The sequence below is a fragment of the Rhea pennata genome, chromosome 7 (assembly GCF_028389875.1).
Source record: "Rhea pennata isolate bPtePen1 chromosome 7, bPtePen1.pri, whole genome shotgun sequence".
NCBI classification, from domain to species: domain Eukaryota; kingdom Metazoa; phylum Chordata; class Aves; order Rheiformes; family Rheidae; genus Rhea; species Rhea pennata.
In genome coordinates this window covers 26008137-26034339 of record NC_084669.1, presented here as the reverse complement: position 1 = coordinate 26034339, position 26203 = coordinate 26008137, and the positions used below count along the sequence as shown (strand labels likewise).

The following is a 26203-nucleotide window of genomic DNA, read 5'->3' as shown; positions in this document are numbered from 1 at the left end:
CCAATATTATTATTTTTGTTAAATAGGCCTGGCTCTGGGAGGTATACTGATTCCTCTGGAGTTATCATTCCTCATTTTAACAGTATTTTATTAATGCCTATTCTCCCCCCCCTCCCACCCCCCCAAGTCAACAGAGCAGTCAAACCTCTTCTGGAGCTGCTTACTTTTATGGGAGAGCGTATCTTTTTTACAGTTTTTTTTAAGTGTATTTTTTCTGTTGTTTCACTAATTTGTCTCAAAAATGTACTGTACACTTTTGAACTCAGTTGGATTTTTCTCTCTCTCTTTTTTTTTTGAAAGACTTAAGGATATGCAGCATTTATTCCATGCTTTTTCCCTCTTTCCTTTAATCAGATTGATGTTTATTTTTAACTCAATACTAAGTGCTTAGTCACTGTAGCTGCTAGCATATGACTTCACATTTCTCAGTCTTAAACAAACAGCAAGTTATTATAAATTAAAAGATTTGTTCCTTTCAGAGAGGGAGAGGGAAGCTATAATGGATGTGGAGTAATAACAAAGATGTGCCAAATGCATTGGAATAATAAACAGAGCAAGCAAGCAAGCTTTTTCTCCCTGTGGCCTAGTTAACAAGCAAGGCAATAATTCACTTAAGTATATGATTCTTTCCTTCCCTTAGATTCTAGCTGCTGGGAGTTTGGGATGTTGGTCTGTATAGTTTTCTACCACACTTCAAAGATAGCAAAAGTTTCCAAGCACAAGCATTGGTACCCATAAAATTTTTGCAAGGACTGAAACCTGGAAATAGACCTAAACCTGGTAACTTTTGAGCTGCCTTTTCTTTTTCTTTTTTCTTTTTTTCTTTTTTTTTTTTTTTTTTCCTTTCTGTGTCTAAATAATCAGGAAGTATTCATCTTTTGATATGGGAATGTAGAAACAAACTTGCACCTGAAACCGTATCAAACATATTAGTATGGCCCAGAAGGGGATTAATCTTTTTTGTTTGTTTTTAATATAACTCTAACCTAGTTGCTTCAGGCCCTGCTTTCTCCACACATTTGGCATATTCAAGCTTGACCTCTGTCAGTTAGTAATGGAAAACTATGTTTCTCTGCGAGCAGCATAAAGGGAGTATTTAAGATTCCATTCTCTGCTGGTGACCTTTCTTTGAATTTGGAGGCATTCTGAATTGTAATGCTAGATGTGTGGTTTGGGGTGATAGGAGTGGGAATAAGTCTTGATTTAAAAGTAAGTGTACACTGTAATAGAGGAATGCTGTAGTTATTTTGTGCCCATATCTCACTGTTTGGAGTAGTATGAGAAACTGGAGCTTCTTGCAAAATGGAGACATTTGCATACAATGGAAATTGTATGAACTTTTGAGGAACTTTTAAATTCCTTAAGCATTTTGGAAGATCTTACCCAGGATCTATCTAACATTAGTCAAACACCACAGGAATGTTTATAAGAGACCAGATATGACTGCAGTGCAAGGCTCGTATATTATACTATTTTTATTCCAGGGGACTTTTTTGCCATTAGACAATGAGTGCATGTTGTGACCCAGGACTTGTTATGCAAAACCAAATTCCAGCTTTACTTGTGGATTTTAACAGAACTTCACTGTTAGTACTTTGCTCTAAAGCATTTAATAATGAATGATTGTGTTTAAAATAGATTTGGGTCAAGTGAAAATTTTCACTAAAAATTTAAGCAATGGTTTAAGTAATGTTTTCTTTGAGCTTCAACAGTTTGGTTAACTCTGCTTTTTTTTAAAAAAAAAAAGATGTAAAATGTGAAAGATTTATTGATAACAAATAATCCTTGAGCTAAACAATGCAGCAAATTTGATTCAGATCCAAACCCAGTGATTGTGTCTGATTTGGAATATGAGGGGTGTGTGTGTGGGGGGGGGAGTCAATCCCATTCTCAGTAACCTAATTCTGAGAAAATAATTGGGCTTGGGACCACTGCTAATCATAATTCAGTGTGTGTTGCCAAGTACCAATCAACAAGTTCTATTCACTGCGTTTGTTTCTTACCATACGGTCAACCACCAACTAGCTGATATGGTTTTAATAGCTCATGTCACCTTGTAACACCTGCACACATCTGATCAGTAATGTAGTTTTTAAAAAAGCAGAATCAAACTCTAGATGTTGACACTTAAAAATAAAAATGTTACTTGAAAGATTTCGTTCTTCGCTCCTTGAATTTGACCGTTATGTCTCACTGAAAATAGCCTTAGTGCACAGGGAAGGAAAATACATATTTTTGCATAGTTGAACACTTATCATGTGGGCTTAACATCCATGTATGCAGTGTATGTAAATGAAAATTCAGTCTAATCTGTCATTGCTCTTGGTTATGTAAAAGGACTGAAACACTTCTTGGCGTACTCTTGAAGGATAGCCCTAATAAAACTGCACTGTGACTTGAATGCCATGCAGTAGGGTTCCTTGTCATTTGGAATTTAAGTGTCTAGTTTAGCAGAGATTAGGATCCAGGACCTATTTGTAGACTCTATTCCCCTGAGCTGGGATTCAGTTTCTTATTTGTGGCTGTTCTTCAATGCAAGAAAGCATCCTATGATAATGTATCATGTTTGAAATGCAAGCAGGATCAGTTTTCATGAAGAAAATAACAGCTGAAATGGAACCTATTTTATGATTTATTTTACCTGTCTTTTTTTGTGTAAAAGTGTGTTTCATTCTAACACTGTTAAGTAATTACTCTTTTCTTTTCTTTTGTAGGTTGTATTAGTCTTCGCTCTTAGTATTGGTGCTCTTGTAATATACTTCATAGATTCATCAAAGTGAGTATTTTCATACATTCTCCTTCACCTCCTTTCTCACAGCAATTATAAATTTTGAAATTGCTCCATTTGTCTACTTCAACTCAGTGCTTTATTCTCATTGCCTGAGTGTGAAGAACTTTGTAATATTGTATAGTCTTCCAAAATAATTTAGGGCTGGGGAAAAAACCTTGCATAAAATAGATTGAACTTTGAACATTGGATCTGCAGGAAGAGAGAGAGAAAAACAGTACTTCTGCTTGTTGAGATTATACGTATTGTTGCAAAATTGTATTTTTCCAGTTCAGTGGGCATATGTAGAATCTTTCAAACTCAAAAGTAGGATAAAAAAAATACACAGGAAGAATACTTGCTCCCCCCCCCCCAAAAAAAAAAAAAAAAAGTTTGCAGAGGAAATCATTTTGTGTCTCAGAAAGAAGACGCTCCTCTGAAACAACAACAAAAAATGCTGAATGAAGTAGACAGTACAAGTATTATATCTACCATGCCTATTCAAATTTGCTGGGTTTGATAGATTTCTCGCAAACTAAGATTTAGCCTATAAAAATTCTGATGCTTTTTTAAATGTAATGTAGTCATGTAACAGCCCTCTCATGTGGTGCTGTGTATTTGGACAGGCAATAGAAAGTCTCATGATGACATTTTGAGGCATAGGATGCTTTGATACAAAACAATGTAACTAGTAATATCCTCCCTTCTGATTTCATTGATCTCGAGCTCATCATTGGCACTGGTGTAAGGGGTGGAGAGGTAGCCTAACATGGAAGAACCCCATGAAGAGGGACTTAATGGAGTATTATTCTGTTGAATTCAGTTATGTAGAGAAGATGATATGCTGAAGTATCAATAGCGTTTTAAAGCTTTAGGAGTGTATACCAGATGCTTTTTTCCATACTAATTTTGGGCTTTGCTTTACTGCAACTGTTAAGATGCAGTAAGATGCTGGGGCTGCTCCTTGCAAGCTAGCGTAGCTGTCCGTAACAGCTGTGGTTATGTTATGAAACCATGCTTATGTGACCCAGAAAATTAAGACATTTCACTTGTGACATCTGCAATTACTGATGTCCAGGCAGGTAGTAGCACCAGCAATAGGATTATTGAATGCATGGATGTCGGCTTTATACTGTGTGTGTTTCAAGCCATGCTTTTGTAGTCTAGGTGTCTCAAGCATAACCTAAGTAACTTGGAATAAAGATTTTCTTTGTGGAGAGGTCCTTAGTGGTGGAAAAATTCAAGTTCTTCCTTGGACTACCCTTGAAGTAAGGACAAATCTCTCCCACCCCCCCCCCCCCCCGCCTTCTTAGCATTGTGTTGAGTCCTCCCTCATTTTAGCCAATTTTTATTTAATACGTCATTAGTGAAGCATGTAAAGTGGTGCTTTTCTGAAGCTCGTTATAAAAACTTTTAAAAGCATGACAGCAAAACTAGTCCGTGCTCAACATGTCTAAGCAAAAAAGTCAAATGGAGTGAAAGCTGTTTCCATTCATGTTTCAGTTTCAGACCACTAAAATCCCGATACCTATTTCTGGGGCAATTGTTGTGAAGCTAATTAAGCATGTAATGATTTTCAGGCACTGTGTTGTGGAAGACTTTTTTTCCTCAAGGACAGCAAAACAAAATTTGGGGAAAGGGGGAGGTGGTCATATTTCTGTGAGGTGCTTAAATTTTCTGTGGGCCACCTAATCTGTGTTGTGCTACCATTTACTGGCAGCTTGTTTAATGGGGATAGAAAAGCATTTTACCTGTAGGTTTCTGTAGGTTTTCAGCCAATGTTTAACTCACTACTACAGTTTACGTTCAGCAACCTCAAGTCAATATACTCTACTAGCACATATTTTTTCCGTTTTCTCCTCCTCACTGCCTCTACTTTTCTTCCTATACACACTTTGAAAAAGTTTAAGTCAGGTTAGAAACTTGCCAGATAACTTCTTGAAGTGAAAAATTTTGTTTTATTTTGTATTAGCAGCTGACCTGACATCCATTACAGTAATGCAGAAAAAAATGTGGTTAAATATCAGTCTATTTAAGGTCCCTAAATGTGTGCTTAGTGAAATTAATTGCCTATCTTCTGTTATGAAAACTTCCCTGTTCAGATAATGACAAACTCCCATAGAATATCACTTATATAGTACATGTTAATTTATGGTTAGATTACAGCTGATACAAAATTTCTAGCTGGAATATAAAGGCTAATATATACTGTGGAAATTTTCCAAAAACAATGATTTGAAAGAAAACTGGTGAATTTATAGCATAAAAATGAGTCTTCATGTTGTTTACTTTGCTTCTGCTGTTCTAAATAATGAGTAGATTAGTTGTGCAAATAATAGGTTTGAGGATAACAATGTTTTTTATTTTTTCTGAATTTTTTTGTTAATATACATCTTTACAAAAATGAGGCTATTCTGATTTGCTGGGCTTTTATGTATACTTCACATTCACACTATTTTGCTGCAAATTAAATGTGCTGCAGATCAGTGGAAGACCAGATCTGCTGCTTGTTTTCCTAGTGTACACTGTGACTATGGTTGGGCTTTTTTGCTCTGTGTATTTCTGAGGGCCTATTGAGGAAAAAATCAAAGTAATTTGAGAGTAAAAACACTGATTAAAATGCTCTAAAAGCTTGGTTAATTTTACGACCAATGATCTGCAAAGATGCAGAAAAACGAGTGCCTCTATATGTCAGTTACTGAGGGTTAAGATGATGATACTAATGGTTTATTTGGTATATTGCAGTGCACGTTGACAGATGTGTTTTAGAATGATGGATTTTTCATTTTCAGAGGCTGGAACAAGACCTATATTAAATTGTGTAATTATTTTTAAGAGCACCAGTTACCGTATTTTTGACATGAAAATATAGCTTACACAAAACTCCAAAACACTGTTATCATTAAAGAATTGTTGTCATGCAAACAGCTATTAGGAATCTAATGAAAGGCAAAATACTGTAAAAAGAAGTGTATCAAATACTTATTTTTAAGATGGCCCTCACCTGAGTGACCTCAGATGTCCTTTTTAATGATAACATTAGCAGGCTCTTTCCATTAACTGCAGAAAAAGAAATATCCCTGGAAAAGGCTGCAGGAAAACAAGGAAGGAAGGAAGGAAGGAAGGAGGTGATGGAAGTAATTCTAAATCCTTTCATTTTCCTCCAGAATTTCACAGGGAAAAAGGCCTTTTATTCTTCTATTCTCCTCTCCCCTCCTGTATATAAAAACTGAGCCTGCATTTTTTTGATGATGCATGAGACGGAAATGGCATCCAGCCCTAACCTGTGTTTGTAGGAGTGGCCCTGGAAAAAGAGACAAAAACATGGAGTTCCACATCCTTTTTTGCTTAACTGCAGACTTTATGGGAAAGTGTTAGAGACCACTTCAGTGACCATCTGTGCTTTACCTACGCCAGCAATCCCATCCCCTGTGAAATGGCTTGTATACCTGCCTGGAGAAATCCCTTAAAAGTTTACATGTAGATCTCAAACAGGATGTGAAGATCATTTGGGAAAAGATGGAACTGTGGTGCTGCAGGGAAGCAGGCTCCTGCAGCTGGAAGGAGCGTTAAGTACAAGCGTTTCTGTGCCACCCAGTTCATCTCTCTAACAGAAACATTCCCAGATAAGTGCAATGCTATCAAGGGAGATTTGGGGTTAGGAGTTAGCTTCCTCAGCACTGCACTTTCTCCATACCAATTAGTCCTACATCTCAGCAGAGCCAGCTAGCTACTGTGCATTGCTATAAAACATGTCTGTACTAATTCTGATTCTGACACAAACTTAGGGATATGTGCACCGTGCTAAATTGCAAAATATAGGCACTGCTGTGATCAAACGCATCTGCATGAAGCTGAATTGACTTTTCATAGTAAAAAGCAGCTTTTCACTCAGCTAAAAGGTTCTGAACAAAATCTCAATCAACTTCATTCTCAGTGGAAAGAACAAAGGCTTTTCATTTTGAAGATTATAAGGATTATTCTAATAATCTTCAGTAAAATTATTCTGTTGTTTACTCGGTGCCTCCACTTCTTACCTTCACTACTTGAATCATTATCTCCAAGTACTGTAAGATATACAGAACATTTTTCTTCTAAGTGAATATGTGTGCTTTCAACGATACATGCTAGCATCTAATGGCAGATTTCAGTCCTTAAACTGGGAAATCATTTAGCAGAGAAAATGACTATCTTGACATACATAGCGATTAAATCCTGGTAGGAAATGTTTTACTTATTACTAAGGACTAGACTTCTTCCTTCCTTTATTTGTGGAGTTACATTCATAAAATACTGTTATCTTGGACACTGGAATTTTTAACTACTGAAAATAGCAGCTAAATATGAGAAATTTGCCAAAAGGTTCTATAAATACCATTCACGTAATTATTTTAATCTTCGGTTAACAAGTAACCAAATCATTACATTTTTATTTTTAGAGACTGTCTCACTTTATTTGAAAGTTTTGTTTTTATTCAAACTAAAACCAGAAGATAGACATTAAAGTGGCATAAGGAGATACTTAGAAGATTTTTGATTTTAAAAAAGTGATTTACTTTAGTACAGACTAGTATCATATACCATAACAGTAGTTCTTTTCTAATTCATATTTCCTTTAAAATTATTCATCAATAGTTCTTCAAAGTAAGAAAATAATGGAAGCATCCCTAATTTTTAAGAGGAAAACGTGAGTCAATGTCTGTATGCCCTTTAAGTAGTCCTGTAGGTCCACTGCCTGTACTGCAGTAGAACAGAAAGCCAGGCTTGTGCCAGTACTTTGCATTTTTTTGTGCCTTTTTATAAAGAGTTTGCACAACCTCCTTCCTTGCCTAGCTCACTTCTGTTTATCCTTCTGTTTGTAATAGCTTTGTAACGAATACATATGGAAGTGCTCTTCTGAATTTTATTGACATCAGCATTAAGATGAATTGCCGATTTCCACTTTCATTTGTCCTCCTGTCTTCTGCATACCATGCTGCACTGGTGACTCTTAATATAGCAGAGAATAAAAGTTGCTTGCTGCGATCACCTTAGGCATGATTAGTAAAAGCAGTAGCAGAGCCTCAGTCTAAGCTGGTAACTCAGGGCTCCCTGCTTTTTCTTTCTTGCAATGGCAGTAGCATGGAAACTGCTTATGATGTGAGTATGCATTTCCTGCTCTGGTTCTGCCTTACCGTGCTGGGCTGCAATGCAATGTAATATGTAAGCAACAGCATGAGTGGTGCTTTTCAGACTCAGAAATTTAAAACTCATGCCCAAGAGCTTGCTTTCTAATGACCAGTTATTTCAACCCTGTCCCTGAAAAAATCCATCACTTACTGGAGACCTTTCATTAAACTCTTAGGTCCATATAAAATAATAAAGCTGATGACAAGATGAAAATATAGAAGCCTCGCAACTTGCTTTGTATGTTTCTCTTCCATGTTGGGGTTTTCAGTTTGTTTTTTGGTGATGTTTGTATTTTCAAAGGCATCAGTGTAGTTACTGTTAAATAGCTAAATTTTCCCAATATTGTGTTGCATAATATACTTGATTAGAATAGGACATAAAAGTGCCATCTGGCAATGAGTGTAAAACAGCTGGATCTAAGAATAACAGTGGAACTGTGAATGAGAAGATTTATACACATGTATACACAAACATATCAATTCATGCTGAGCCCAGAGGTTGTTCTCAACTGTTGCTTTCTTAATTAGACAGCTTTATCTCTTTTTATATATAGAAAGTATAAAAGTTAAACTTACAGGCAACTCTGCTTTATTTTTTCTTTTAATATTCAGTTTCTCTTTGTGTATTTGAGAGGATCTCAGAAATACTTGCTGCTTTTGCATATAGTTCTGATACACTGGGAAGCTAAATACTCCCGAAATGTAAATCGATCAAGCTGTCATTAAGTATACCTCAAGAAAAATGCATTTTCTTGTCATTCGTACCTTGATTTTTAAATCAAATTTTTAATGAACTTTTGTGCTTTTTTTTTGCAAATGTCTTTTCTAGACCTTCCTTAAAACTGTCCCAAGTTCTGAAACTATCAGAAAATAACTTATACACATCCTCCTCATCTACAAACTCTTTCATCAGTGCTGTGACAGGGGAGGGAGCACAAAGATGCATGCTTTTAGCGGTCACAAACTAGGGTTTGAGTGACACTGATTGTCCACCATCATGCAAGTGAATAGCTTGGCTCACTTGGGATTGTATTAATTGTGAATTAATTCTTGGAGAGAACAGGATAATGAAAATTACAACAGAGTTTTAATTGTTCAGATTAACTATCTTTAGAGCTCTGTTCCGAGTTATATGGTGTGCTCAGATAGTGCTCTTTGACAGAGAACCACAAAGTTAATTTCAAACATTAATCAAAGAATTTGATAAGAGAAAATAACACATTTTTACTTGCAAAGCTACTTTGTCATGTCTTCTGCTTAACTCCAGAGACTGACTAGTACATTATTCATTCTTCTCCTGAGTTTTTTTAAATATAGAAAAAAATGATACATGCAGGTATTTGACTGTATAAAAGTACACTGTCACTGAATGACACATTAATTGAATTCTCGTGTACTGTCCTACATGTGAAGTCTTTCTGGAAGGGACTGTCTTTCCCTTTTGGAGTAGAGTTTTCTCTGTTCCTTTTGGAATACTTTTCTTGAGCTCCGTCTCATGTGGTACCTTGCAGGTCAGTTCTTTGGCCTTGTTGTTGTTATTCAAAGTGAAGGAGGGCTTTGTTACTTGCTTACCAACAATATTAGCTGGAAACCCAGCTGTCAGAGGTGTTATGCTAGAATGTGCTTACCGTAACAATGCAAAAATTAAATGTCTAGTTTCATGTGTTTGGAAAATTCAGACTGAGCTTTTTGCCAGTGTATGGAACTAAATTGGAAATGTTCTATTCCGGAGATTTCCTGTGTGACTGTGTAAGGAGAAAAGTGTTATTAGCAAAGACACTGTGGTCTGTTGGAATGATTTGCTAGCAAAATTTTCTTTCCTGTGTGTCATTCTATTTCATATCCTCATGAACTTGGTTATTATGTGGGAATATTTGAGGATAAGTTGTGTTTGTATAGTGCGTTTGGCTTTGCTACCATTATCATCTTGTCTTGTGAAAGATAATTGGTTAAAATGTTCTATAAAAATCCTACAAGCCTGATGAGGATTATTTAAATAAACGTAGTACAAACATAGCCTGTCACTGCCCAGGAAAACGCACATCTTTCTTGTTTATTTATTTTTTTTTGCCTATGTTACCCATTTTAAGACATGTCTGAGGTACGAAGTTTAACTGGATAGATGAGTAAGTCTGTCTCAAATGTTTTTTGAATACCAATCTCCTATTTCCACTACAGATCATTTAGCTTTACCACGTTATTTGCATTTATCTGCAGAACACTATGGTGACTCTTTCACAGTTTCATAGTTCCAGGAAAAAAGCAATCGAAATTTCAATTGTAGATCAGGCAATATCGGGCAGTTGCATCTGAATTTCAAGTGAATCTCAGTGGCATGACATGACTTATACTGACAAGAAAATCAACATATGTCTAAGATGCCCGGAAATACAGCTCTCCTTAGAGAAATTTGAGTGTTCTGATCTCTGATTTTGTTATTCCACAAAATATTCTAATAAATTTTATTATAAGCTTAAGGTGACAATTTGGTTCATTTCATAAAGGGTTTATAAATGTTTTGAATGAAACTTTCTCTTACATATATGTCTTGCAGTTTTAAGAGAATACTGTTTTCTACTCCAGTGACCAGCTTTAGAGCCATGCAGTACCATTTTGCTCAGGACATCTTTTGTAGTTCAGGCTCTTTTGTTCTTAAAGTATTATATTTACCAGTATTTCAAGTGCGTACAGATTCTGTGTAGCATTTCAGTCTTTGTATTTGAGGACTTATGTAGGGCTTAAATTATACTAAGCTTTGTGCCTCCTCTTCCTGTTTCTTATATTTACTTCTATGCAAAATATCTTAATTATGTTCAGGAAACTCTTTACTTACTGCACTCATTGACCCACATTAAGTACTCTTTGGAACATTCCTTCCTACTTTCAAGTGTGCACTGCAGTTGTTTCTTTTTTTTGTGATGCATGGGTAGAGATAAAGAAGCTGACTTTAAATTCTGGGATCTGGTTCAAGGAAATGTTATTGTATGATATTTACCATTGCTCAAATTGCTAAAATTAAAATGATCTGTATCTTGGCAAGTAGATTAAAAAAAGTATTATTCCCTACATAATGAGAATTTGGGGGAAATAATACAGATGCTCTTGTGGAAGCTGTCCAAATACCCTATGGTACCCTGCAGCCAGTCTCCTTGTCAGTTTTGATTATTGTTATTATTGTTCTTCTTTGGTTAATACTCCAGCTGAGTACTTGGCACTTGCTTTAAGCTGATAAAGTTTGTCCCGTGCTGAAGTAAGTCTAGTTGGATTTGTTCTCCCCACCTCTGTGCTATGTGTGTGGGGGTGTTAATTTCTAAAACCATCTCTCAATTTTATTAACTGCTTAGTATGAGTGACAGGTATCACTTTTTGGTTTTGATGTAAAGAAAATTTAGGTTAAATATGTAAGTGAAAGTCATTACTTTCAAATCACTTAGTCTTTACTGTTATTTCAGGCACATCTCTAAAGACTGATTAAGACTTATTAACCATGCTGTTCCTGCTGATGGTTCTTGGGAAATGACAAACTGGTTTATATGATATGGTTTATAAAGACTCAGTCAACACCCTTTACGCTGGTACAGCATCAAATTTTTTTTTGTTTTCTGTCATAGGGAAGGCCTGATAAAGCTCATTTCATCTTTACTGTTTTTGTAATAGATAACCAGGTGTAAACCATTGTTGGTTTAGTTGAGAAGTGATATGCAGAAGAATAACTTTGTCATTTGTGGCTATGAACTAGTTTTTTGTGGTGCTCTGCAGAGAATTTCATAGAGAAGTGGCCATAACTAGGGATCAGTGGTCATTGCTGCTTTTACAGTGGGATGCTGCAGTTGCAGTGGGTAGGCAGTGCAATGCATGGCCTCTGCAGGTAGTTCAATACCGGAAAGATACAAAGCCCTTGGTAGGTATGGATAGTGTTAACCATGAGTAAAATCCAGCGGCAACAGTGCTGTGATTATTATATGGCAAAAAGTAAAAGAAAAGAGCCAGAATGTTGAGAAAAACATTCTGTCCTTTGTGTTACTAAGTACTTAGCTGCCCAGGTCAAAGGCAGAACCACATTGCATGGAAAACTATGTATACAGAAGGAACACAAATGCTTGAGATTTTTGAAACCTCAGTAATGGTAGCTTTTGAAATCCCTCAGATGACACAGATTGGGGTATAGGAAATGGCCGAAGAAATTTTAAGGGCAGTTGCATAATTACATGAATATAGATAATGCATGACAGGATGCGTTTTCTCTTGCATGACGGAAGATGTTGTTTTCTCTGTGATTTCTTTTTTTAGGGTTAGATATGATTGTATTTCCTGGGTTTACTAGTAGAAATCTGTCTCTGTGATACAACAATCAATGATAATAGGTGTTATCTTTTTAAAATTGTTCAAAAAGTTGAATGTAATACAAGGTGTACATGTGCAATTTAGATACATATTTTCTGTGCTATCTATCTCTTAGTTTGGTATTTGTATTGTTCTTAGTCACGCTTATTTAGAGAGTTTAAATTTGATAAATTATACATGGATTAAATTTGTAAAAGACTACCTGAGTAACCCTTTCAGTCCACTTCTGGGTGAAAGAAGATTGTAAATATTCTTCATAAATTTTTCTAGTAGACTCCAACTAGATTATTATTATAAATAGAGATAATTCTTCTGCATGTATTTATCCTGTTAATGAATCAATGCTGGATTACAATGATTTTCACTAGTTGTACATAATCACTGGGTAGGCAGTATGCAAATATCTTGTTTTTTCCAGACAAAACAATACAATGAAATTTCTGTTAATCAGTGACAATAGATTGTGCTTGTTCAGTGTATCTGTTATGTATATGCAGTTCTGGCAATAAGCCATTATCATATTTTGTTTGGTTTGTTCTGCATATTTTACTGATCAGTTTATATTTCAACAAGTAACTTCAGCTGTCTTGGTGTAGAACCACAAAGGCTGGAAGGGACCTCTGGCGATTATCATGGCCTACTCCTGCTCAAAGCAGGATCACCTACAGTAGATTGTCCATGGCCATGTCCAGTTGGATGTTCAATATCTCCAAGGATGGAGACTCCACAACCTTTCTAGGCAACCTGTTCTGATGTTCAACTACCCTCACAGTTAGGGGGAAAAAAAATTGTTTTCTTATACTAAATGGAATTTTCTGTATTTCAGTTTGTGACTGTTTCCTCTTGTCCTTTCACTCGATACCACTGAGAAGAGTTTGGCTCTCTCTTTTTTTTTTTTTTTTTTAAATTCCTCCTCCCCCTCCCCCATCATGGTTTATACACATTGATCAGATCCTCCTGAGCTTGCTCTTCTCCAGGCTGAACAGTGCCAGCTCTCTCAGCCTCTCCTCATATTAGAGCTGTTTCAATCCTTCATCATTTTGGTGGCCCTTTGTTGGACTTGTGGCAGTAGCTCTGTGTCCTGGACCCAGCACCCCGTGTATGTCTCACTGGCGTTGAGTAGAGAGGATCTGCTGGTGACACTCTTGGGCTTGCTGCAGCCCTGGAGATTGTTGGCTCTCTGAGCCGCAAGGGCACTTTACCAGCTCATGCCAGAATTGTCCACCAGGACCCCCCCGGTCTTTTTCTCCAAAGCTGCTTTCCAGCTGTAGTCAGATGCATGCTAAGTAATCACTGAGTCCCAAGCCTGAGTCATTTTGTTATTCCAAAAATAATTAATTTTAAACCTAACTTTATACATAGTGATATTTAGTGACTTTATTTGCATGAATATGTTGCCAGATAGGTTTCTTATATAAATACATGTCACTTGATTTAATAGTGTTTATACTGAAAATAGCAAGTTTAAGAGTTTGTTCTTCGTAATACTAAGTCCTCATTTTTCATGAGCAAATTCTTGTACCATTCAAAACTGCAGTCTCTCTTAGAATATTGGCTGGACAAATGAGAGTATCACATTTCAAGAATCAGACCCAAAGTATTTTTTAAGGGCTAGATGGAATTTGCTAATGGGTTTGGAAGCACTTTGCCATTAGTTTTTCTTTACCCAATTTGCACTGAATAGTCTGACATTTGGGTTTGATATGGAAAAAAACTGTATAGCAGGCACTGGCAGGTGGGTGTGATTGTGCTCTCTGTAGTATACCTCTTTTAAAGAAGAAGAATGGAAGAAATTTGACTCTAAATTAGATGTTGTGTAGTTTAATACCTGTTAGCTATATATCCACGTTACAATGCTGAGTTTCAGAGAAGTCAGATTTTTATTCTGAAAACCTTCCTGCATTACTTTTGTGGGAGGAAAAGAAAAGATCATTAATAGCAGTGGAGTTTGTAGTCTTAACACCAGTAGGGTATCTGAATCTTTGGTAAGGACTCCGAGCACATTTGGTTTTCTACACCGTCCTTTGAGAAATATGTAAACAAACTAAAGAGAGCATCTGGAGAAATTAAGAGTGATTAAAAGTTTAGGAAACTTCTTGTGATGGATAATTTAAAGGAAAGAGGACTGATTGTTGGAAAAAGATTTGTTCAGCCTGGGAAAGAAAAAAGCCCTCCACCTTGAGAGGAAGACAGAGCAGACATAATAACAGTATTTCACTATGTAAATGGAAACAAAACTGACCGTGTTCTCCATGGTGACTGGGGGAACTATAGCATCTGTATAATTTATAACTGTGATGATTTAGTCTGGATATTAAGAAAAGTTTGATAGTTGTGACAGTGGAAAAGATAACCTATGATGGTTGTGGAATTTCCTGCAAAAGCAGCTGTTAAGAAAAGATGGTAAAATAACTGTTAGCTCAGTTTTACATATACTTGGTGATACTGTGTTTGGTAGGAGGTTGAGCTTACTGGACTTACTGATATCACTTCTATTCCTTCATTTCTATAATTTGGTGATAATTTCCAGCTGAGGTCCATGCTCAGAACCTAAATTTTCCATTTTATTCCTATTTTAACTATCTTGCTTCCATTCAGATAAGTAGGTAGTAATTTGGACACTCAGACTAAATTAGTCTCCTCCCACTTTAACATACTTATTAATTGGGTTTTGTACAGTAGAGGAGGTTTTCTAATAATCAAGACCCTTTGACTTTCCTGTTTTTCTTCTTCTGTTTTCCTCCATGAGCCTTTCTTGAGAGTTCAGTGTTTTCTCTTAATCTCCTTAAATTCAGTCCTGAGATGCCTATACTTTTGGCTATTTTTCCATTTCTCGTCCTTCCATTCTTCTCTTTATTGTTTTCTTTCCCTTTATATGAGATGATAGGTTTTCTCTGTCAAAGGAAAGTGGAGTTTAGAAGTATCCTTTTTTATCTCATAATTTTTACAAATAAATCTTAAAATTGTAATGCTTACACACAGATTGGAACTTAGGGACTTACTGCCTCTTTTCTCCTGGCATAGTTGTGCTGACATTCATACCTTGCCCAGAAGATTAATCATTCTAGCACAGAATAATAAAACTAGAAAGGTACATTTAGAAACTCCTAAGTGATACTATGGGTTCTTTAATGTGTAACACCTGGTAAAATCCAACACAGAATATCTTCCCAGTGTCATGAAAAGATCGTTAACCAACTTTCAATGTTCTCGTTGACAGAGATATGACTTCCATAATTTTTAGTTCTACAGCTTTGAAAAATTAATGATTCAATGGTGAGATTAGGATCTTTACTGTTTACATTGTCTAGTGCATTTTTGTTTTTGTTTGTCCATTGTAGAAAATGGTAGTTTGTATAACTCATGTTTTTTTTCTCCACTAGCCTGGTGCTTAAACTCTGCTGTTCTAGTGCTATAGCATAATGGATTGTTAATAGTTAATCTGGAATGTATTAAAACTTTGACTACCTTGATTAAGAAATAGCTTTTCTAGGAGCACTTTGGCTATGCTTACTAAGGAAAATTGAAAGGGCATGTTATAGTAGTCTTACTGCTGAAGAATCTCTCTAATATTTTGTTGGTCTTTACCCTTTTTGAGGAGCTACATGGATTTGATGCATTCTGGCTTAGCTAATTTTTCCAGTGTCTCTTGACTTACCGTAATAGCTAAATTAAGTAGTTTGGAAGAATTTTGACCCATGTGCGAAGGTTAATTTAATGTGTTGCTTGAAATATTTTGAAAATGATGAGTATCTTTTAACATAGTTGACTTTTGTGGAGAACATAAGGAAATATTGCCATTTTCTGTCGTATGATCTTTGTGTATCAAATAATTTTCTACTTCCACTAAAACGAAGAAGGAATTTGTGTCACATTCTGTTATTCAAGTTCTTTTTTCAATGATAGCAGTATGTGTGTCCCGTCTAACACAAGCTTCAGTCTTTTACCACCAGGTACCACAGCTGTTGACATTTTGGAAAAACACTGATGAATCTTCCCCCCCAGATTTCTCAAGTTTGAGTGGCAGCTTCTGCAGTTATTTCTATTGGATTTCCTTGTCAATAATCAGTCTTCATTCAAATTAGCTCTGTATTTGCACACTTTTAAAATCTATTATATTAAAATTCCTCTATATTCATTGCTAAACCAGCCTTTTTAGAGGCCTCTGAGTACTGTTGTAAGGATAATCTGTTATCTTGCTTGCTTGATCTAAGACGAAGATGTCAAGTTCTTGTTTCAAGCTTTTGTTTCTGGACACAAGTTTTCGAGACTGTGTCTTCAAGTCTTTAAGTCTGTGTTCCTGGTTGCAAGAAAACACGAAGAATGTCTAGACTGATGGAAAAAAACAGTTTTATAGGTAGGGCGAGGCTGTTGCAATCTGCATGTTAGTGAATCCTGTGCTGTAAAAGAGGAAAGGTCCCTCTCTCCAGCTGATTTGAGAGAATGTGCTACAGCTCTGTAGTTACAGCTCTCTGATATGACAACATCGGCTTCTGTGGAGAGACTGCATGCTCGTTGCTTGTGTGTCCTTTTCCACAGTGATATTTCTTCCGTCTCCTAATCACTGTATATATATTGGGTCACAGCAACACTGTGCTCAGTTGAAGGAGCACTGAGAATTCAGGTGATTTGTCTGCAATTTTTCCCCTTTTTTAGTTGAAAGTGAAGAAAAACCTAGGATATTCTTCTCACTTTTTCTGTAAAAGTCTTTCACAATGTAACATGACTGAGCAGCCTGGGATACTGAAAGGAAACAAGGACCACTTTGCTGCTGAGAGGATCTAAGCCTGCTGAGGGGCAAGGGTATCTGTAGCTTTTCAATCTTACAAAAATATTTTTTGGTTAAAAGAAAGTACTCTTGATAAAGAGTCAACATTTAACACCCTCACCTTTTGTAACACAGTTCACGAGGATAAACTCAGAGGTCTCTGAAACGGATCTGAGCACAAGGGAGATGTGTGACCCTTTCTGGCCCAGAGCTGTCAAAATGCTTTTCGTAATGTCCTGCTCCGCAGATCAAGGCCACAATAACTCAAATAAGATTTTGATCTTTTAGTATAACTGATGAGTTAGGAATGGATTATTATTATTTTTTATTTTAATCCAGAGGCTGCACGTACGTGCACTGGAATGCTGCTGAAGATTTGCAGTTCAGAAAGATGTTAGCATTTCATAGCTCATCTGAAAAATAACAGCAAATTGAGCAAGTATTTAGTACCAACAGGCTTTTCAAAGGCAGTTGGATCATTATTTGTAGCAGAGACTTCATCATTTAGCTGCTCAGTAGAAAATACAGGAGGAAAATTCTTCCCTTGCTTAACCGTGTTGCAAGTGAGTTCTGTCATCTCAACAGCAATGGCAGTTATGGCAAGAAAGCTTATACTGGTGATTCTGGAGCTGTTGTATGAAGTAGATTTAAAGGCATGACAATATATGTAAGTTTTATTGGCCACCATACCCACGTCTTCCTGCAGCTCTCCCCTGGAATGAGTTTGTGAGACAGATGCAAATGAGGTCAGACAAATGATAGCAAAGAAAGCCAAGAAACTCACCTGATTTCTTTTAATTTCCTTATAGGGTTGTACATCTACGCAATCACCTGCTTTTGAGGGATCAAATTCTTTAGGACTTTTCCTGAGACTCAGCTGAATTTATTTTTCCAAATCATCCATTTTTTTTAAGATTTCTGTTACACTTTATGTGGGATATCTGAGCTTTGTAAACAGCTGGGGAAGAAAAAAAAATACAGTGACTTGACAAACACCATAGGAGAATTTGTCATTCACTTTATGTGCTGCCTCACCTAGCATTTTTTTTCCCCAAAGGTGCCTGTTGATAAAAGACACTGAAATTGGCTGGTATTCAACATCCCTGTGTGCCAAACTCCATCCCTTCTTTCTCAATGAACTACTTCTGCTCTTGTGTACTGAGAGATGAAAAAACTATCACCCTGTTAACACCACAGTGAAAAGGGAAAGCAAATTGACAGCTACTTCTACATGATTCCTGGTTTGTCTTCAGTGCTTCCTAGATTCTTTTGGGAACACTGTCCTTATCTTTCCTAATTCCATTAGCCTTTGTAGGCTTGGATCTCAAAGTTAGATTTGTGCAAGAACAAGAAAAGTCTTAAGTATACTTTAATTCCTGTGAAGGCTCACAATCAGGCATGTCTAGAAGACCATACTTAAAACTCTTAAACCTATAGATCTTAAAATACATTTTATCCTCTGCTATTCTGCTTACATAAATCTTGCATTAATTTTGATACTATACTTGATTCATATCTCTGTGGGAACTGGTAGATTTGTGAGGGCAGTGAAATCTCAGGAGTGATAGCAATCTCTAGTTATCTCAAAACCCTAGGCACAATGCCCTTTTTTAACTTCTGTCTTTGTCTATCCATTTCTTGCCGGCTCAAGACAAAGACTGGTCCTACGTCTAGTATTTTCCTCATCTTCTATAGACAGCAAATCAAAATATTCCTGCCCTGAGGCACTTGAAATTCGGGAATAATCTCATGATGTTAAGGTTGCAATAAGTCTTTCCTGTTTCTCATTTTTGTGGTTTACTAATCATATAAATTTATGTTAACTATGAAAATTAGATTTAATATGTTATAGCACTACATGTTATAATGTGTCCAAAGAGCAAATTGTGTTACCTGGCAGCTTGAGTTAAAACTTACTAATCATTATTATTTCTCTGAATTAATACATTTACTGCCTATATGACAGTTATAAAAGTGCATATTTATTGTCACCCTACTACTCAGTTATATATTCTTCTGATAATAACCTGGATTAGTAACATAGGAAAGGGGGGGGGTGGAGAAGACTATCATTTAACTGCAGTTTAGGTTCTAGTAGATTTTACCAAGAAGAGAGTTCTCAGGGAAACCTGTCACATGTAGTTTCATTCATTACTTAGATTATTGCATGCAGTAGAAAATAAACATGGATCAGATTTGCCACTTAATCGATTTCACTTTCTTTTTAGGAACTCACACAGCGCTGTTTGTGCGTTTCCTGTGTTGCTGTGGGAATGCGTTCTTATATTACATTTTACATTCTTTTAAAAATCATACCAGTGTATTTTAATTTGTATACAGGTTCTAATCTTTTTATAGTTCTCATGCTTTTCCTCTTTTCAAATGAAATCCTGCATTTTTCTGCTTCTTCCTAAAGCATCTGACAGTGCATCTGCAAAGAGGCATTTCATGTTTTTTTTTCCCCTGTGGACAGATTAGTAATGCACAGTGAATTAACAGCATTCTTCCTTACCACTGGACAAGTTTATAGATCGGTCTAATATAAACATGGAGATAACTTGGACCAGGTTTTTAAAAGACCAGATACCATTTTCAAAGAAATATTGCACAGTGTATCTGTTGTTAAGACATGTCTTGCACAGAAGGCTGCCTTTCAGGGCTGAGTTTACCGTACAATCAGTGTCCTGTCTTCTGCTTTGCAAGGCACGGATGCAAGTAAAGAAATGACCTCTTTTCCTTTGTTTTCTCCTTTTTCTCCTGACAGCTTGACAAATTGTAGCTTTTGGGACACCCCAGTAGTTGATGAGTCATTTACAGTTAAAAATAGAATTCCTTGCAGCAAGGACACCCATTCCACTTGACGCATATGTCGCTTCTGACAGAGTCACAGGACCAACTATGCCATGTTAATTAAGCAAGTGGAAGAAAAAGCTCTTTTTTCAGTAAATATCAGAGCTGGAACCTGACAACACTGAAAAAAAGAAAAAGGAAATCCCATGCACACAAATGCTTGCAAGCAAAACAAATTTTTGGCCTATTAGATATTGGGTACAGGCTTTTAACCTGTGAAAATAGCATTTTCAGTTCAATAGGCACACGTACACATGTACATCTGGAACTGTAATATATCAATAGTTCATTGGGAACTATTTATAAACCTATACTTTTTAAATTCTGCCTAGGGGTGTACCTTGGGGGAGGTGGTGGTAAAACGTCTTATATAAGAGTTTGTTTATGGTTTTGCTGCACGATAGTGCAAGTTCTGTCTGCAGTGAAAACATCCTTTCTTACTGCTAGCCCAGAGGTGCTCTCTTGGTTGTAGAATTCTTGAGGCAATAGTTGTTTAATAACGATATAGCAGGGTCTCCCCTGATTGCTCCTTTCCCAGTCTCACAGTTGTGTAGCTCAAGTGGTAAAACGAATTCTGCACTTATTTAAAGCTCTCGCTGTTCTGTTGTCTTTTGTTTTTATGTTTTTAACTATTGGAAAACATACTACATGCCCTGTATGCTGCAGATACAAAAGTCACAGTGGATGGACTTCCTTTTTCTCCCCTGTAGGTTGGTGGGTTTTGCAAATTAACGAACACCAACAACCTTTAGTTTTGCAGTGCTCGAACGATCAGCTGTATTCCCCTATATAAGCCTCACTGAGACAAGGACATAAAATAGAAATGTGATTACTTTAATATTAAAGATGGTAACTTGTTGCTTTGTCATGTATCTTGCTCTCTTTAGCACCCAGTTTTTATTACTCTTCTTGTATCTAGTACAGTTATAAGGAGCAGGGCAAATTATGTTCTTTAATAAATTTATTAACCTGTAACTTATCTATGCTTCTAGTACAGGTGGGAATTGTTTGGCCTCGGAAGTGAGAGGGGGCCAACCGCTTTTGTGGAACACTGACAGTACATTAAAATAGCTCAACACTTTTTTTTTTTTTTTTTTTTTTTTTTTTTTTGAGACTTACAGACTTGCTTTTCTTACAGATCTGCACCTCAATAAACATTAAGAAATCTTTCAGATCTGCAACTCGATAAACATGAAGAAATCAGGGATTCTGTGCAAAGTGATTTGTTTGTGGCATCCATAAAATAATTCTTAAAATTCAGAAGCTTGCACAGGCTGTGCAATGTGATACTCATAGGATTTGTTAAGACAATGAGACTTTAATATTCTGCTCATAATAGCCCTAAATGATATTTCACTGCTAGCATGTATTCTTGTTACCTTTTGGTTTTAATGTTTACTCAAAGAAATTCTCTATTAATTATACTTCATCTCTGTTTAAAAATACTAATATTTTTTGATAATGCCTAAACAGAATGATAAGAAGAAAAATATATTGCATATATGAAGAATGTTTTTGATATTATTCATATTAAACAGTATTCACTCTGAATAAAGGTCCACTTACAGTAATTGAACTCAGATAATTAGTTCTGTTATTCACAAATAGTAATATTAGTCAAAACACTCTCAGATGATTTAGAGGAAAAAATAGTAGCATTTAAGATAACAATTAGGATATCATTATTAACAGAAAATTCATGTAATTACATCTAACACGTAAAGATGGTTCAATTTTTTTTTAGTGAAGCAAGTGGAGGAATATTTTCTGTATTCCTCCGTGCTGTGTGTGTGTGGTCTGTTGTTCATTGTTCAGCCCTTGTTGAGGAGATGATGCTGACTTCTCTCTCCCCCCTCCCCCCATTAATTGACACTAAAGTAATTGTAGTTACCACAGGGACATTGTGAAATTTGAATGTATGGGGAGTTGGCCTACAGAAATTTTCCTGTGAAAGCTGTGATTCATGGAAGATTGAGAAAATCTACTTTCAAAGGCAAAGCCTCAAAAGAGAGAAGGTGTTTTAGCCCGGTTATTGAGCTCTCAATTTCTTGAAGTAATCACAGGCAAAAGTGTTTTTCTTCACTGAACATAGCCTTTCTGAATAATATTGATTCTTTATTTGCCTTTCAATAGTTTAATTTTAGACTTAGTTTTTCTCACCTTATATTTGAAATGTGCATTATTATGAGTGACAGCTATTATGTTATCATAACTAAACTCCAGTGAGGAATAACTAGGATCAGTGAACTTCTACCAGGGTAGGAAAAAAAAAATAATGCAAGCTGGCAATTCTGAGAATCTGTCAGATTAGCATCTGTTCTGTACAAAGTCTCATAACACTTTTACAGGCATGTAAGAGAAACAGTAGATCTGAAGTACTACAAACTTTTTTTTTTAAGAAAAAGGTGGAGATGGAATAAAAGTGAATTAAAGTAACATTAGGAGTTATCTTGGTTTGCCTTAAATAAAAATAATTTGTGACAGGATACTGGGAAGTTCTTAAAACCATGAATTCTAGCTAGAAGAAGCATTAGCTGAAACGATGTTTATTGTTTACTGATCTTGAAACTTCATGTAAAGTAGGAATAAAGCTAAGAGTTAAATTTGTCCAGGCTACTATTTCTGAGTGCTTATCTATTATTAAAATTATAGTGTATTTCACATTATGTTTTATCCTTCTGTATTTGTAGAGCTATTGTGGTATCTTAGGAAAATGATTTCTTAAATACTTTTTTTTTTTTTTTAATGACAAGAGTTGTAAGCTAGGAAAAAGACTAAATTCATTTACGAAATGCCACACATTTTTGGAATTTAAGGCAGTGGGCTGATCGTGATCATTTCCTCTTATCTCTTAGTAGGACACTTCTCCCAGTATTTCTCTATCAAACAAATAACTTCTTATCAGAAAGACAGTCAGACTTCATTTTAAAGATGGGCTGTGATGCAAAAACTTCCATCTGCCTAGATAAGTAATTATTTGGCTTCAGCTTCTGGTTACTGGATCTCCCCCCCACCACCTTTTTTTCTGCTGGGGAGCTTTCTGTTGTAAAAACTTCTAGAGGTTCCTCTAGACCTATGCAAACCACATTTTAATCCTCCCTTTTAAAAATTTAACTAAGTTATCAATCTCTCATTTAGCTTTTATAAAAATAGTGCAAGTTTTATAGGCTTTGAATCATTGTAGCAGCTTTCTTCTGAACATTTTAGCCTTTCTAATTTATTTCTCACATTTCAATTCAACCATTTTGCAGTTCAAGTTGGACACTACTGGGCATTAATGTTTCTTTTTCTTTTTCTTTTTTTTTTTTTTTTTTTTTTTGATTACTTGGTTCCAATGAAAACTGTATTTTCTCGTTTTCCTCTAATGGTTATTTATGAAAAACATGATAGTTATTTATGAAAGACAAAGCTAATGGAATGCTCTCTATTTTTACTGCTGCCCATTAGGTAAGAACAAAAACATTGTGCTGTTAGTAATGAAGAAAAATTTTCCTTTAGTTCACGTTAGAGAAGCTGCTTTATTTTTTGAACTGAAGCCCAGGATTCAATATCTTTCACACTGATGAAACCTAACTGTGTTCAATGATAGCTGTACATATGTTGATATATGTTCACCTATTTATATGCATATGTTATCATAGATTGCATAATGTGTTATCTGTGTGTGTACATAGGTATGTACAAAAATACAAGTTCTGAAAATTCACCCTGAATAGTTTGTGCTCATAGGCAAGTACAGTATTTTCCCTTAGCTAGTTATATATTCTCCTAGTTTCTATCACCGTTCCTGTGATGTGCAGAATACAAAGAAAAAGATACAAAAACTTTAATGAAATAGAATCATAGATTTATATTTTTAGTTTTCCTGGATGGTTTTCGCTGCAGTAGTACTAGTTTGCGACTGCTTGTAAAAGCCTCCAAAAGAAGGAGGAGCAAAATAACTGCACGCACACTTTAAACGATTAGAATTAAGAGATTATTCTTCTCAGATACAGATTTTCTCATTTGATGTTCTAATTGAAATGTTTTAAAACTCATGTAGTTCAAATGTGTTCACTTGACCAATATCCTATAATGTATCCTCTAATTCTGCAAGTCACTAATACAAAAATAGTTTTAAAGTACTCTAAGGATTTATTTTTGAATGCAGATTTTACTGTAAAAAAGAGATAGTCCCATGGCACAGATGATAATATCAAATTCCCAGCTAGAATTCTTAGCAGTGTATTTGAGATTGTATATTAATGGTGCTTAGATTTTTAGACTAATTAGTAGTTCTCTGTCACTGTGCAAGGAAAAATGTTTTGTGATTTTCCTATATTATCTCATTAAAGAATTGTCTAGGGTTTACAGAATATTTGTAAACATCGAACATATAACAATGTTTTTATTGTTAGTCAGAATAAATGCATAGTCATAAAATATCAGTAGAATCGGGATATTTTATACTGTTTGACTGTATACTCTCTAAATACATCATCTTTTTATTGAACTTCAGAAAGATAAATATCATTTCTTACAGGTCATCACTGAATATAATATGGGACACAGACTTGGTGAATATAAACAGTATTGTTTGAAATATGCATGTTTTTCAAACACTGTTGCTAAGTCACAGGATTGTGAACACTGACAGGATATATTTTCCAGGACATAAATGGCAATGAGTCTATATTCCACTTAAACTACTGAATTCCTTAAGGAGGTGTAGGGGAGTTTGTTTCTGTTTTCTGCCAACCTAATATTTTAGACAAAGATGTGTAGGATTAGCTAGCTTTGAAATAAAGTTTAAGGTCTTTTTATGCAGTGATGCTATTATTAGGTAGGCTTAGTAGCACTGAAATGGAATGATAAAATGCAGAAGGAATACATGATTCTTAAAATAGATTAGAGTGTGATTATTAGCCTGATTTACTTGATGTCACATACATTTCTATAATGAACTTCAACACTAAAATTGCTTTTTTTCAAAGAAAAAGTGCAATTTCTCTGTCTTACTCTCCCGAAACCAAGTGAGATTTGCAAATCAGTCTGGATTTCTGTCTTTTTTGCAGTTGTCATTAATACTAAGAATTTTAGAGTTAAAATTTAAATTAGATTTGGATGAGATATGCAGCCAGAACATAGGCAGAATACAATAACTTACTGTCCTATATATATGCTGCTGACGTGGTCCGTGAAATAAAACAGCATTCAGTGAGAACACGTAGTGGAAGATACACTGAGGTAGAAAAGGTTCTATCTTTGTATAGCAGCTTTTCTGTTAGTAGCTTACTATTATATGATCATAGAAAAACTGAAAGACTATTATGGCAAATGGTTTGTTCAGGAAACAGATCTGTTTTTTGGTTTAACTCATAGGAGTCAGTGAAGATAAGCTTGGTTTCTGTTTCTTTTTAGTTTAAAATGATACAGAAATTGAACTTTCACATCTTCTCAATACAAGAAGTTTTAAATTTTTTTTCTTCTGTCTTGTTATAGCACTTCTATATTCCATATCAGTGGATTTGGTAGCATCTGTGTAAGGAAGGTCGGGACTGTATGAAATGCAAATCCCCTTTCTACAAAGATCTTTACGTCATCTCTTTCACAGACAACATTTTGTAGCAGATTCGCTAGCACAGAGCAGAACAGCGGCACTGGATAAGCATCCTAGGGATTAGTGGGATTTTAGAGGAAGCAGGGAATTTAAGAGAAAGCCCATTCAATTCTTCTCTCATACCGATGTAAGTCTGGAGCAACTTTATTGAAGCCAAAAAATTATAAAGCGTGCAACTGAAGTGGTGAGTGAATCCAATTCTAATGATTGCCCTTTTAAGCAATGTTTATCAGAATGAGAAATCCCTTGTCTATAAATAAAAAAAAGAAAATAGCAAATGTGAAAACAAAGGCAATGTCTACATTAGCCAGCAGCGTTGTCCAAAAATAGTAGTGGTTCTGTAGACTAAAACAGTTGGTGCTAAGGATCCTGTGTCATAGTGTACCCTTCAGGAGTGGGAGAGGTATTTTGGTCTAGATCTAGACAGTTCCCATGGACTTGAAGGTTCCTTAGCAGTTGAGGGTTATTTGGTTCCTGGAGCACATCTTCCTGCTAGGTTTCGTCCAAAAGGAATCTAGTTTATGTACTCTGACACCACTCTGCAATGCAAACTAAAGTTCAGTAAATGGCCATAGTCAGGAGATTAACTTCAAAAGCATATTTTTGATCTAAAAAAAAAATATACATATATATATATATATATATATACATATATATATATATATATACACACACTCTAAGAACTTCCAGACCCCTCCTATTTTAAG

At 35.6% G+C, this 26203-nt stretch overlaps 1 protein-coding gene across 6 annotated transcripts in view; it reads left to right on the top strand.

Moving 5' to 3' along the window:
* The window catches only part of KCNMA1 (potassium calcium-activated channel subfamily M alpha 1), a 510592-nt gene that overhangs the window by 228703 nt on the left and 255686 nt on the right, over nucleotides 1-26203 (top strand). For all 6 annotated transcript variants that reach the window (XM_062580642.1, XM_062580641.1, XM_062580640.1 and 3 more), the window contains one exon: nucleotides 2715-2776. In XM_062580642.1, the coding sequence (XP_062436626.1) occupies nucleotides 2715-2776 (62 nt within the window). The remainder of the gene's footprint in view (nucleotides 1-2714; nucleotides 2777-26203) is intronic.